At 36.1% G+C, this 15993-nt stretch overlaps 1 protein-coding gene across 5 annotated transcripts in view; it reads left to right on the top strand.

The window, feature by feature from the left end:
* The window catches only part of ClC-c (chloride channel protein 3), a 151245-nt gene that overhangs the window by 105765 nt on the left and 29487 nt on the right, over positions 1–15993 (top strand). For all 5 annotated transcript variants that reach the window (XM_081728021.1, XM_081728022.1, XM_081728020.1 and 2 more), the window contains 5 exons: positions 303–464; positions 2264–2411; positions 7057–7196; positions 9625–9807; positions 14188–14402. In XM_081728021.1, the coding sequence (XP_081584147.1) occupies positions 303–464; positions 2264–2411; positions 7057–7196; positions 9625–9807; positions 14188–14402 (848 nt within the window). The remainder of the gene's footprint in view (positions 1–302; positions 465–2263; positions 2412–7056; positions 7197–9624; positions 9808–14187; positions 14403–15993) is intronic.

The following is a 15993-nucleotide window of genomic DNA, read 5'->3' as shown; positions in this document are numbered from 1 at the left end:
AATAATTTCAAACTAACAAATTGTATAAAATATTTTCGTTATTTTTCAATGACGTGTTACTAATTTCGGAATTAGCATTTCCAACCAATGTGCATGTGATGAATCGATTGAAAAATCACGGAGCTAAATCTGGTAACATCGCAGCCACAGTAGCTATTACGTGACCATTGAACATAGTTTCTAATACATAGTGTAATTCTATGAAAGAATTCGACTTATGTTGACCAGAGAAATTAAATTACCTTCTGTAAAGATGAAAAGGCAATAGTTTCTTTAATTTTAAATTTCTTTTTGTTTTCCAGTGGTCAACATGGCCAGAAGTGTTCAATCAACCCAGGGAAGGAGCAGGACCATACATAATATCTTATCTTTTTTACGTCGCGTGGGCGTTAATATTTGCAGCCCTCGCAGCTTCGCTTGTTCGCATGTTCGCGCCATATGCGTGTGGTTCAGGTATTCCTGAGGTACGTTCATCTCCCAGTTTATTATTTGAAATAGTTTAAAAGGGACTCAAATAAATTTCCTTTGTATTGTAATCTGTAATTTCCAGCTTCAAATAATATAGCAGTAAGTTAAGTTAGATTTAGATTACTAAGCGAAGATAGACTTGCGTATCACCAGTTATATAGGAAGTGGGTAACATGTGTTAGACAAACAGTACTTGATCCAATTTGTTTTGCATAGGCCCACATTCATATCCAGTTTCATCTAAAGAAACTGAAAGCAATATTGTGTCCAAACGTCATAATAGTGTATGATAGAATTTCGGATATATGAAGGCCCATAAATATGCAAAATCCGGTATGGGGCCTTAAAATTAGTACAATACACATTCCCTCGCGGAGAACTTTGCATTTGAATCAATTTTACACGAACCGTGAGGGGACATGTCGCGAATGTACCTTGTAAGAGGACTCTAAGTCGCTCAATTTCACGTTCCACAATGGCACGTCGACTGCATGGAGGGTGGTCTTTTTCCGTGACCGCCATTATATCTGCACATCAGCTTCACCGGACAGAACCGAGAAGGAATTGGGTCGTGCTCTTTTCCGATTACATCAGATTGAGTCTGAGTAGTGATTCTGGACATACACTCATCTGGCGAGAGATGGGAACACGCAATGAATTCAGGAACATTGTCGAACATGATCATTTTGGTGGTTTGGTGTTCTTATGTTGGGAGGCATAATGTTGCATGGACATACCGACCTCCTAATTTTTGAACGCGATACACATCACCAGTCAACGTTATTGTGACACTCCTCCAGAGCATTGCATCCTTCCAGAAGTGCAATCGGCCCCAACTTCTTTATGGATGATAATGCGCAACCGCATTGAAAAGCGCAGGCCGCGGCGCTGTTGGAACGAAAGAATATTTGGCGAATGGACTGGCCTGCCTGATCCCCCGACTTCAGCCTCATCGAGTACGTTTGAGCTGCTATGGGGAGCAATTTTACAGTACTTCCAGATGCAGCAAGGATTATCCAGCGGTTGTCAACAGCGCAGGTGGAGTGATGAAACCCCATACAATAACAGCTCATTACCTGTGAGCAGCATAGAAGCACAGTGCAGAACATTCATTGCTGTTCGTGGTGATCGGATATCCTTTTATGGACAGTTTCATCCCGTCTATAATGTCTGGAAAGGCATCATCACTCGTGGTGCTTTCAGTGTAAATTATTGCCTCTATATAAAGGTGTCATTTTTGTTCTTCTGATTATGTGTTACTGTCTATTGTTTTCTTGTATCATATATACCAATACTTTCTATATATGGTTCAGGTTTCACCAATTTATGCCACTTATGAGTGACATCATGCGAAACTTTCTTTCGTCTGTAAGTTTTGCACACTAGCGTATATCAGATTGTTGGTGTATTTACGTCAGTGCGTAATATGTTCTCATACTCATTTTAATGTGATGTTAATACGTATATTACTAAACAGTCATTATCAGTAGTTGAAATCTAAACAATGTATATTCCTTTTTGTTGAAATTTTAATGAGAATGAGAATGTTTGATGCTAATATTATCATCTTCCAGAAAAAGTCCTTCCAAGTGTTAATGACTACACAGTCTCACCAGCAAGGAACATTTGACCTCAGTAAAGTTCATATTCCTTATATTTGTTGTGCTTGAGCTATTAATAATGCAACTTCCTTGTTATGTAGAATTAAAGCGGGCAAATGGTAGAAAATAAAGGCAGTAGACGGTATAAATACATATCACAAGTCATTGCTAATCATAATGATTTCTTGTTACAGATTAAAACAATTCTTAGTGGCTTCATTATTCGAGGTTATTTGGGAAAATGGACTTTGATAATTAAGTCCGTAGGTATAATGTTGGCTGTGTCTGCGGGACTCAGCTTAGGAAAGGAAGGCCCAATGGTTCATATTGCATGTTGTATTGGTAAGTACTTCATTTTATTTCTAGGTCTTAATGCTAATATGTGTGATTACAAGCATTATAAGAAGATAATTCAATAAGTAAAAACAAATGCTTTCATTTAGACACAACCATATATACTTACTTTCCCACTTACGATTCTATATATTTTCGAAGTTACAGTTCTTTGTAATGTGCTTTTTTCCTATCCTTCGACAGGTGTGACAAGAAATAATGAAAACAAGTTAAAAAAAAAAAAAAGTTTTAGCATGAGTGTGAAGCTTGTTTGTATTGTTTCCAGTACTACATATCCTTCAATTTGGTTACATGATCGAAATTATGTGGGTGTGTCGGACAGTAGTTATATTGATAAAGAATTACTTTGGCTAATGGCCAATTAACAATAAATGTTTTCTGGGTATGACAGAAGCGAACCGTTGCTAAGTTTATGTGTTCTGGTAAATATTGGTTCTAAAAGAGGTTAGAGATTGAAATTCAAGAGAAAAAGGAATAAATGTATTATTTATAGTTCGGTGTTGTCATTGCTAGGCTTCTTAAGTATATAATTGGAATACACACTTTACATAGCAAAGACACACACACACACACACTATACATATATATATATACGAGGCGTATCCGTAAATTAAGGTTACATCTGTGTTGTTTAATTACGAATCACATTTTTTATCTGGTTGAAATATTTAAAAAAAACTTTTTACCATGTATGTATGTGAATCCGAACTTTCTTAAGCAAGTACTCAGGTGAAAAAAAAAAAAATATTTTTGACAAGAATGAACGGAAAATCCAAGGACATAAAAACACTGGACAAAACAACTTTAATGTAAAGTTCTTGGATTTCGTCAAGGTGAAAGTGATATTTACAAAAAACCAAAATCATATAAATAGTTTTAAAAAAAATGCACAAAATTCATTCTTTGGAACTTCGACTCCAATTGATTCATACATGGACGCTTCTTTTAAAGAACAGAATTTTACAGGACATTAATATTCAGAGACATGAGAGAACAAAACCGATCTTTGCAATGTAAGTTATACTTTTGCTTTATTGATTTGTCTTCTGAGGCTTACCTTATATATAGTAGTTCATTTTGTATTAATATTGCTTTTGAAATTTTGAAATGATTATCAGTCATGCAGACTAATTAGAAAATGCACTTTACGTTTCTCTTTGTTTAGTTTATTCTTGCTTACTACATGAAGGAATATAACTGTGCAATTTGTTATATCCAAATTCTGTAATAAATAATGAACAATAAAGTTTTATACTTTTCATAAATCTGTTTAGAATATAAGTCTTTTCAAGACTTAAAATAAGGTAATGGATACTACCACTACTAGTGAAAGATATGCTTTCACTATCAGGAGCATTTTATTACTATTAGTACTATTAAAGAAATCCTAATTGGCTCCATTTATAAAAGCATATCACACATCCCCCTATTATTTTCGTGGTAAGTTGACTGTATTGGGTTTCACTGTCAATCTTTCGCTTCCTTCTCGTGGCTTGGAGCCTAGTGCGAGTAACACGTTTACAATATCTACACCGATTTAGAATCCAAAAGTGAAATACGCTCCGTCATACCTTTTCCCCAAACACATCGTAAGGACCCAGCAGATATTCAGAAAGTATTTGTTTCCGTTTATGGAAACACCTAAAGAAATATCTTACTGAACAATACTTCCACGATGATGATAAAACCAAGAATGAAGTAATATGTGGTCCCAGCAGGAGGCACTAGAATTCTATGATTGTAGTATTGAGAAGTTAGTACCCTGCCGTAACAAGTGTTTGGAAAGTAGCGGCAACTACATCGAAAAATAATCCTTTATCACTGGATACGTTGTAATAAACTTCTGTAAAATACATATTTTTTGAATGAACACTAGCTGTTGTAAACTTACTTTCCGGACACGCCTCGTACTTGTAAGAGAGTGAAAGTGTGTGTTCTAGTGGTAGAGAAATTTCAAGATGGTCAAGAGAGTTGACTGGTGAAAGGAAGTGAATACAAATTGAAATGTATGCATTGTTGGAGATAGTGCACTCAATCTACAACTTTTTTTCTCTCTCTCTGGAACTCAGAACTCCTGACGAACGATAGGAGAAACGCCGTAAAAAGGACTGTAATTAAATAAAATATTGCATCGATTGTAAACATGTGTTTTGTATTTCGGTAAAATGTTATTTCCCTGTTTTTTACTGAACATTTTTCATATTTAGACTTTTCTGTATAGTTATTATTTCCGAAGTACTTTATATGGATGGGTCAAACGTGACGTATTTCTACACGTGTTTCTTGGACCAACTGTTTTCGGTGGATTCCAAAGACATCAGGCACACATGGAACTTACAATAGTAATGCTTTGCGTTGATTCATAAATATTCAAATGAAAGAGATTGCAACTCCTGTGTAAACTTCCATAAGATAAAATCTTAAAAGAACAAATAGATTAACCTTTAAACGCCCGTTGACGCAACTGCTGCGCGTCAAGGCTTTAAACCTCAATAGCTTAGTCTCTAATTAAGCTAGGAAGATAATTTTGTTACCAATGGGTTCCTGAAGGATGAAGCTTCCCGCTGATATGCATTTTATATATGTGGGGGGTACCACGGCAAAGGAGGGGTTAAAGTTCGTTTTTCGTTTGTTTTGGCATGTTTTTTTTGGGGGGGGAGCATTCCCTCCGGGGGTACACTCATAAAAATTGGTATGTAAAGCAAGGAAGTAGTTCACTACATGGTAGTACCCTGTATGTATACTTGTTGCTTATATGAGGGAAGCAAAATTGGCCAATTTTTTGAATCAGTTTTTTGACGTAAATTACGTTTATTTTCAGGACAGTTCCATATAAAGCAAATGGTCTAGAAGCATAATTCTTGTTGCGGTACATGATGTGTGCATCAAAATGATGTGCATATAACGTGGTACTATGTTGGAGGTGGAGTATACATGTTTTTATAAGAATTTCGTTCTGAATTTTTATCTCGCTTTGTATTGCTTCAATGGCTACCAGTTTTTATATTATTATCACAAGTGTGTTGCCTACACATTACCATCGTTTTTTCAGCGTAGGGTGACTGCAAGGGTTGTTACGGCCATCCAAATTATATTTTTTTCCCTTTTTTTTATTAGGATTCCTGTTTCTTCTTCCTCTACTACTATTAATATGGCGAGAATTGCATATTGTTACCTCGTTGGAATCTGTGTTCCATAAGCTTTCCAACGATGTGTCAATAATGACTCTGTGACAGTTAGGGGGAGAAGGGGGGGGTCACCAGAGCACCCAACGTGAAAATCTACGATTTCGTTCAAATGCCTGGCGGGCGTAGGAAAATTAAAGGTTAGGAAGGTAGGGAAACTTATTTACTTGAATATAAAGTGAAATATTAATGCTGTCTTTACCTAGAAGACTTATTGTTTGGAACCGAAAATATGGCTTTTGAAATACTTAACTCATCCATTAAAGTACAGAATATCGATTTATTATTTTAAGAATAAGACACTTTACTTGATAAATATGTAAACAAGCATTGTACTTTACTTTATTATGTGTAATGTAATTTCTGATGTGCATTGAGAAATGTATGTTAGTTGCACAAAGGGTGTTCAAAAAGTTTTGCACAGTGGTCTCTCTCTCTCTCTCTCTCTCTCTATATATATATATATATATATATATATATATATATATATATATATTTAAATATTTGCGGAAGGAGAATGAATTTTTTTGTGAACATACTTGGAACATTTAGCTATACACTGAGCCTACTCAATATAGCCTCCATCAGCTGTGATGCATCTGGTCCAACGTTCTTTCCATGATGTAAATGCACTTTGGTAAAATTCTGGGGATTGACTTTTACACCATCACTTGACACAGAAAATAAGATCTTTCTCACTACCAATGTTTTACCGCGCAGGTGGGCCTTAAGACGACCAAAGAGGAAAAAATCAGACGGAGCCAAGTTCGGACTATGGGGAGGATGAGCAATTTTCCAACCCATTTTCGTGATTTTCTCCTGCGTCACAAGGGCTGTATGGGGTTTGGCATTGTCATGGTGTAATCTGATGAGCTTACCCTGAAGCTGCGGTCTGTGGGTCTTGATGGCACGTCTCAGCTTGTCCAATGACAAACAGTAACGGTCCTTGTTAATTGTGGAGCTTGTCCTTGGGTGATTTAATTAATGGTCTCCTTATTCACATCACTCACTACCGTCGATGGTCTACCGCATCGTGGATTGTCCAGTAGAGAGAAATCACCTTCTTAAAACCTCTGCAACCACCGCTAGATACTGCTGCGATCCAATGTGTCCTCCCCATAAATGATGTGGCAGAGTCATCGCCGGTCTTGAAGAGGAACTCCATCACCGACCGTTGTTGCAACCTGACATCTAATTCACGGTCCATTATGGCTCACCTGTAAATAAAAGAAAATAATTTTATATACCAACTTATAGCTAAATGTTCCAAGTATGTTCACAAAAAAATTTCTTTCTTCTCCTGCAACAAATAAAAAAAATTAGAGACCACTGTGAAAAACTTTTTGAACACCCTTTGTAAATTTTTTTGTTCTTTTCTTTAAAATGTAAATGTTATCAAATCTGTATTCTTTAATCTGATCTAAAAGATAATATTTTGTTCTGTTTAGGAAATATTTTGTCATACTTGTTCCCAAAATATGGAAAGAATGAAGCGAAGAAAAGAGAAATACTCTCAGCAGCTGCAGCAGCCGGAGTATCTGTTGCTTTCGGTGCACCGATTGGAGGTGTATTATTCAGCTTAGAAGAAGTAAGTTGTGCACTATTCGTTATCTAATATAAGTACTGATAATTAATTAGTTTTAGGCTTCCTGGTGTCAAGGTATAGCGAAGAAAATCTGATAAAAAAGAGAGAAAAACACAGCTTGTCTATCAAAATTGGTATTGAAAATCAAAGAATCAATTGAAGCAAAGTATGAAGTTATAGGAAACTCAAAATCTTACCTATTTTGAGTTTTAAACTGTATATCTAAGAGCACAGTTTAGTAACTATAAAGCTGTATATATAGTAACTATAAAGCTGTATATACTATGCTTATAAGTACCATGGTTATATTATGCTTATACAAACTCATGTAATACCTCGCGCACGCTTTTGTAGAAAGAAAAGGCGATTAAATCACTTATATAAATACTCGCCTTTGGGAACTGTATCAATATGACTCAATATGACAACAAATCATGCAACGAATTGCCGTTTATCCGATATTGAAACGAGACATACCAAAAATGGACATTACCATTATTATTATTATTATTATTATTATTATTATTATTATTATTATTATTATTATTATTATTATTATTATTATTATTATATGAAAAATAAAACCTTTATAGCTAACTGGGTAATAAAAACACTTTGTCGCGTTTTGCGCCATATTTCGCTCAAAATATTAGTTATCGTATTTTGTCGTGACTTCAAAATACCTATTTCCTTACTCAATCAATTAAAAAAACCAACTCGGCTTTGTCGGAAAACTTTCGCGATTTCGTAAGTTGCGAAAAACTCGTGCCCGTAATGATGACCCGAGATCAGACCAGGCAAACACGGTAATTACGGCCGAACTCATCGACAAGGTGAACGACATGGTGAGAAGTGATGGAATGCGAATGTTGGCAGTGATAGTGGGGGGCCAGTGTTTTAACAGTGTGGGCAATATTGTGCACGACAGGTTGGGTTGCCGGAAGGTATGCGCGCAGTGGGCTCCAAAGATGCTCAGCGAACCGCAAAAGGAACTGCGTATGGATCTGTTCCGGTATCATGAACACTGCGCATTCTTGGAACGGATCGTTGCCGGTAACGAGAGCTTGTGCCATAACTTCCAGCCAGAGGCAAAGCGAGACACCATGCGTCGTCAGCTCCCCCCCAAAAATTCAAAGCTGTTCCCTTAGCAGGCAAGGTAATGCTCACCGTCTTTTTCGACGTTCAAGGTCTGATACTCATCAAATTCCTCGAGCACGGAAAAAAATATTACGAGTAACGTACTGTGAGACACTCCGTACCCTACATAAGTCCATCAAGAGGAAACGGCCTGGGCTATTCACGGAGGGAATAATTCTGCTCTACAATAACGCTCGTCCACACATCTCCAAAGTCACACAAAGTGTACTGGACTAGTTCAAGTGGAAGCAGCTTGAGCATCCAACCTACAGCCCGGACATGTCGCCCTGCGACTTCCATCTGTTTGGTCCGCTAAGAAAACATCTCAAAGGGAAGCGCTTCAACTCGGACGATGAACTGAAAGGCACAGTGTAGAGGAATTGCTGCTCTCACAGCCACAGAAATTCTGGGAACATGGAATCTTTCGGCTCGTGAAACAGTGGGATGGTTGTTCTCAAGCCTCTGGTAATTACTTTTGAATCAAGACTTCGATTATACAAGCAGTGTCATTTCGTACCTTTTCATTTGAAGACCTCTCATATATTCTAACAGATCTTGAAAGAGCTGTTCATTTATTTATTTTATCATATATTTACATACCTATATATATTATTGTATAGAAAGCTATAAAAATTGTTGGAACTGTAGATCCTGGTGGAACGAAGGTTATTATTATTTTTTCTAAATATTCTTCATTATTTTGTTATTTTATTATTGTCGGCTTTTCGCCCTTCGATAAAATCACGTATTGTAGTGTGTGGTTGTTATTTCAGTGAACCAGCTTTAGCAAGTTCACATAAAGTTGTAAGTTAGTACATTAGAGCAGCCTTTCATTAAAGTTGTGAGAAGATACTAAACTTCTATTTTGGTAACTTTTAGGGTTTGAAAATCAATTAAAAGTAAGCAAAACATGTGCGCAAGTTGCGTCTTGATTGTTACAAAATGCGTCATTTGCAAATTTTGACAGAACATTTTATTTTGTTATATATAATTTAATGGCATTACTCAATTCGTTTTAATCTTTCAAAGACAGCAGTTTGTCACTTTAGTGTCCAAACGAACGCCATGTCTTAAAATAAACATACTGCTGCAGATTTTATTTTTGTAAAACGTGTAGTTCAGTTGTACGGAAGCACAAATTTAGTTGCGTATACTTTATAATGAAACACTAATCACCATTTCCTTTTTATACAAGCTAACGAAAGCTGCAGAGGTATGCACAGATTTGCTCCATAACTTGAAAACTTAAATTACACACAAGTATTATGTTTATTTTTTATTTTCATTCTTACAGGTTAGTTACTACTTTCCCCTGAAAACGTTATGGAGATCGTTCTTCTGTGCATTAGTGGCAGCTTTCGTACTTAGTTCCATCAATCCATTTGGAAACGAACATTCTGTTCTCTTCTATGTAGAATATAACAAACCCTGGATATTTTTTGAGCTTATTCCTTTTGTGGGCCTAGGTATCATTGGGGTAAGTACATATTTAAATTATGAATTCATTAATGCACTTTTGGAATGCTATTGAATAAAGAAACTAAGAAACCTGATAATGTAGCGCTGTAATTATGCAGAAAAATCTAAACATTTGAATTTGGCGTTTGTTTTGGTGTTATACTGAATTGCTTCTCTAGTGCTAGTAGATGGCAGAGTAGTATATAGAATCGGAGGAATACAAGGGATGTTGGAAAAAAAAAAGTCACGTCTAAAGAACTATTATTATTTTTCGATGTAATCACCTTCCAGTTATACACATCGTTTCCATTTTGTTCCAAGCGACTGAATGCCTTCAACATAAGAAGATTTCTTCTTGGAATCAAAGAACTGAATCACAGTATCCATTACCTGCTTGTCACTTGAAGTATTTTTTCAAATGACGAAACAAATAATTACTTGGGGCTAGTTCAGGACTGTATGGTGGATGGAAAAGTTGAGTCATTCCCTGTTCTGTGATAGCAACCTGCGCAAGATTGGATGTGTGTACAGATGCATTGTCATGAAGAAGCAAAATTCGATTATTTGCACCTCCGTGTCGTTTATTCTAAACTGCTCTGCGTAAATCTTCAAGTGTTTTTTTGGAAATAGTCCCTGTGATGGTATGTACCTTTGGTATAACTTCAAGCAAAAGAATTCCTTCCCTGTCCCAGAAAACAGTTATCATAACCTTGCCAGCCGATTTCTTTGCCCTTAATTTTTTTTGAGTTGGTGACCCCTGATCTTCTACTGCAGGAACTGTTGTTTAAATTTTGGGTCATACTAGTGAGCTCATGTTTCATCCCCTGTCATTACATGCTGGTAGAAGTAGTTATCTCATTCCATAACATCCAAATTTTCCTGACACATGTGCACCGAGTTTGCTTCTGAAAAACGTTCAAATTGTAAGGAACTCATCTGGAATAGACATTTGTGAGCCGAAAGGATGTTGGTGTAGAATATCCCAAACACTAGGAATATCAATCCTTACTTCCTCCGCTATTTCTCTAATATTTTTTCATCGATCAGACATGTACAATTTCCACGACTCCACGAAGAAAACTAATCACATGTCTCGGTTCTAAATTAGTGCTTTCTGGGTTTTGATAACTTGTGGAGGCTCTGGTGACCCGGTCACTTGACATTTTTCCTTGAAATCTTGCCCACCTTCTTAAATATGTTTGTCCCTTATGACCAAGTTGCTTTCATTCACACACACAAAAAAAAAAAAAGTAATTAGACATGAATTTCCCAACACCTCTCGTAAAGCGCCAAAAAAGAGAAACTGGCCATTTCACTGGTAGTTTCATTGATTAGAGTAGTGTTCCCTATCTGATGGTCCGGGAACACCTGCCTCCAGGAAGCGTCCATATCGTCATAATTCACACAAAAACTTCAGCCTTTTATAACGCACTTACTTGAACAGTACCAGTCTTTGCAGTCAACTACCAGCTTCTCTTAAATACAGTAGATTTTCCATTCGCCTATTGGCAATTTCAAATTCTGACGATAGAGGGTCTAATTGAAGAAAGGTTTTCAACTGTCTAGACTCTCCTAACCTTAGGTATTGAATTTCCAGAATTTGTCAAAGTTTATTGGTGAATATTTCTGTGTTTGCAGTAAAGAGTGTTAGACCCAGAGCGTGATAAGATCTGTTATCATAGGTGTATATATCCGATAGATCAAACAGTCACGTTTACCGTTTATTTCCTGTTACCGTAATCATCCTGACAGATGACAGTGAAAACAAGGCCAATATGTACATTATCTTTATGTGTTTAATTATTCATTAGTCTCGAGAACTTTCTTGATGTAGTATATATTTTTAACCAAACGTACAGCCTCGTGAGATTGAGAGGTCGTGAGGATTTGTAGCAGTTGAGGTTCATAAAATTGATATTATTCAGGCTCACGGTTGATATCTATGTGTACAAATTTCATAAAATTTGAGTGTGTTCGTTCTCTCATAATTAGTACAGAAGTTAAGAAACCAATATTTTATATGTTGTTTTGAAGATGACCTTCTCTGATTTAACTAGTTAAAATTTTTTGCATTAACATCAAAAGCTCATTATTCTGAATCATTAATATTATTTAAGTTACTTTCTTTTTAGATTATTATAGATCCGAACTTTCCTGTGTAATACTTCGTCACTTACCTCGTACATTCCACTGTTCAGCAGTTTTTCTAAAGTGGATGTTACGATGAAACGGATATATATATATATATATATATATTGGTTGCTGAACACGAAAATGGTACTAAATGAATTGACTAGCTCTTGTTTTCAAGATAGTGATGTTATTGATCTGAGCGATCAGTCTTCTATTCTACACTATACACATTTATGGGGAACTGCATTTCTCATTATATTTGAGCAGTGGGGGCACGGTGGCTCAGTGGTAGAGCGTTCACCTCCGGTGCTTGGGGTCCCTGGTTCGATCCCAGCTCGCGCCGTGTGGACTTTGTGGTGGACAAACACCGTGCTCGTGGGTTTTCTCGGCGTTCTCCCGTTTCCTCTCACTTTCTTCATTCCACCATTTTCACTCATTTCTCATAATCACTGTATCCTTTAACCTAACCGGCATAAGCGTGGGACGTAAAACTCAAATTTCATTTCATTTTATATATTTGAGCAGTATTCACTAAACTTTTCATAATGATGCAGGTCAGCGAGGGAAAATCTTACGTGTAGATTTTAATATCATATATAGTTAAAGAAAATAGATGAAACTTTGCACGTTGATAGAGGTGTTAACTGGAATGTTTTTATGCTAAGATGTACATACCAACAATTTGCATGTTTTGCTGGTGAGTTCACCCAGCTCCGCTCTACATTTCAAATGTCATTGCGTAGCAATATGTATGATACAATACAATAAAATAATAGATTGCTAATAAAACTCCAACTGACCAAAGCAGTATATACATTTTCAGAGTATATATACTGCTTTGATCAGTTGGAGTTTTATTACCAAACTTAAATTTCCCAAAGCTGCAGTGAATACTTTACAAAATTACAGAATATAAAATACCACAGCCTTACCTAATATGGCTCAGGCTAGTGCTTCATATGAAAGAACTGTTTACATTTCTTACTGCTACTGCGGAATACTCATACTTTCACGGAGTGGTATAGATAATTCCACTGTTGTAATCGCGATATCCAAAATTTTGGCTTAATTTTAGGGAGTTCTAGATTTCAGATCAAATAATTGATTTCTTCTTGTATTATGACTCTAAAAGTCTGTATTTTGCAACTAGCTCGCATTTAGTGAAATGGCTTTTGCTCTTTGCTATTTGAGGAAAGACTGTTATTTTTGTCAGAGTTCACAGAAACATTTTTTAGAGGTTCAGAAATACGAAGTCATTTGTCACGAAGCCAGGTCGAATTGTGGAGAGTATATTTGAGTACTCAAGTTTTGATTTTCTTTTTATGATATCCATTTCTTAATAGTAGAAACCATACAAGAGATCGATCAGTAGTATGATTGCTAGACTCCCTCTAAACCATGGGTACGTCCTTTTTCATTAATCCACACATTGAGTTTCGACGAAAGTGTAGTGCAGTACACGTGGGGCCTTTTTTGTCTTCATCCTTTATCTAACAGCCAAAATACATACATACACAGAATAAAATGCCATTTTTATAGATAGCCTAATTGAACATTTCGTCGAAGCAAATTTTACTTCACCGCAAACATAGCAGAAACTGTTCAGAAGATTGGCACACTTCCGAAACATTTTTCTGCTTGCCTATAATACAAGAATGCAAACTGAAACTATCAGAAAGCCATTATTATGTAAAAACTTGGAAGTACATAACTAACCGCAATATCATAATTATACCATTGTACCATTTTTACAAACTGAAAATCCTTATCAGACAACAATGTTATGTATCACGGGATAAACACGTGTGCACCGAGAGTAGCTGATAACGTGAAGATAAAGTGTTATACACTCTTTCAGTGTTATCAACTAATTATATATGAAAAAACCCCAAAACTTAGTGCAATTTCAGGCCAAGGCTGTAACTCAAAAGCCGGAACTAATTTTCAAATTTTAATGTCATTTTTTAATTCAGTGGCTCCAAATTATTAAAGTTTAGTTAGTTTTATTTCCGTAATATTTTGTGTGTTGTGAACAGTGTTCCATAGCAATCATTGAAACAAGTTTGACAACTGGTAAACAGTTAAATGGTTAAATTATATCTTCATTCATGATAGTTGATTCTGTTACTAAATTTAACTTCATAATGTGTGAGGTAGCTTTTGGTTTTTCACGGAGTTACATTTTCTGTTACTTTCAAATGTTAAAGCGTTTTCTCTCTCTCTCTCTTTTAAGAGCATTTAAATATAATTGTTTTAACTTTTACAGGGATGTATAGCAACGTTATTTATAAAAGCGAATATTTATTGGTGCAAATACAGAAAAGTGTCTAAGCTAGGTCAATATCCAGTGACCGAAGTGTTAGTCGTGGCTGTTGTTACAGCGCTTCTAGCATATCCCAATCCATACACAAGGATGAACACGAGTCAGCTAATATATTTACTTTTTAGTCAGTGTGGTGTATCAAATGGTGATGATTTATGGTAAGTGTTCAACTTGCTTGAAATCTCATAATTAGTTTATATATATATATCACACTTTTTTTTTTTTTTTTTTTTTTTTTTTTTTTTTTTTTAACTTGGTTTAGTTGTAGACTGCAAGTTCTTATGTTTGAACCATTCGTATATGGAACCATGTCCATTTCTTTTAGGAAAACACTGTGTATTTTGGGGGAAGGGAGTCATGTATTCTCCCATTAATATTATTCTACCAATAAATTTTCAGAAATAGAATGCAAGCAGAAACCACATTCTTTTGAATTTTAATTTATTATCTTTCAAGTCTTCCAAAACTATTGATATATTGTTATCAGTCACCAATAATTTCGGACGCAGGATGTTCGTTCTTCTTCCGGGTAAGTGGTTGATGTTTTCAAACGCTCTTTTTCCCCATCTTGAAGAAATAATACGTTTATCCACTTTCTGGCATAAAAAGGTTCGTAACAATTAAGAATTATGTTTATTATGTTGTGCCAACATTTAGCCGCACTAGAATACCGCTTCCCGTACTGAACTAAGTCAAGCCGTGCCGGATCTGGATCAGATGAAAGATAAGGTGATTGTCGATACTTACCAGATATTAGCATTGCAGCGTCATAAGGACAAATGGAGAGCTACTAGAAAGAAAGAAGTAGCAAACTTCGTTTTAGAAAGCCAGCATTAACGGCGAGGGACCCAATGTGCTGACCACACATTACCCCAAAGGTATGAGTGCCATAAGCCGGCTGGTAAGCCCTGGTCTACTGATGGATGTTGCGCCAGGAATTAAGTTCAGTTTCTTATGTGTATTCACACCTTGTACTCAACTGTTGCTGTTCGATGACTTCTTTTCGAAAGACAGTTTCAATATCAGTTATAAATTGAGGATATAACTGATTTAGTTTCACACTAATTCCTCTATAGTTGCAAATTCAATCGTATGCACAGAGTAAAAAGTGCACGACTGGACCGAGAATCGAAATCGGGTCTTGAGCTTTCCATGTTAATGCGTTAAATACTATACTATTCTGGTAGTGCTGATAGTCGTCTTCGTCATTATTTATGTGCTTTTTCTTCATCACTTTACTTTAGAGCGAAAACTTCGGTGTTAAATATTTGCTTTATATGTAAACTAGCATCAATTACCCCCTTCGCTGGGTTCAATTAAGGTAAAATAGTAATGTTTCGTTAGTCAGTCTGTTTTACTGTTACTAAAGCGCTCTTTGATATTGATCATTTTCGATGATTTTTATTGTATATTCCCTCTCCTCCCCATGTTGCGGTCCACGGCATCGGAAGTATCATTGTTCATCTCAGCGACCCCGAAAAGTATGAATTCGACACTGATATTGATTTTTGTATATCTCCCCCTCCATCCCCTTCCCTTCGTTGCTCCGTCAAAGTGAAATAATAAAAGTCATCCCAGTCCCGAACCTTATCTACATTGAAAATTTGATCAAGATCGGTCGGGTGGTTCAAGAGTTATTAAGTTTTATTTATTTTTTTCTGTCCCCCTCCTCCCCTCCCCTAAGTTGCACCGTCAAAGTAAATAGCTAAAAACACTTCCAGGCCAGAACCGTATCTACGTTGAAAATTT

This window comes from Thermobia domestica, chromosome 10, assembly GCF_964235325.1.
Source record: "Thermobia domestica chromosome 10, izTheDome1.hap1.1, whole genome shotgun sequence".
Classification (NCBI taxonomy): domain Eukaryota; kingdom Metazoa; phylum Arthropoda; class Insecta; order Zygentoma; family Lepismatidae; genus Thermobia; species Thermobia domestica.
The sequence above is the reverse complement of the archived record's forward strand: the minus strand, read 5'-3'. Positions and strand labels throughout refer to the sequence as shown.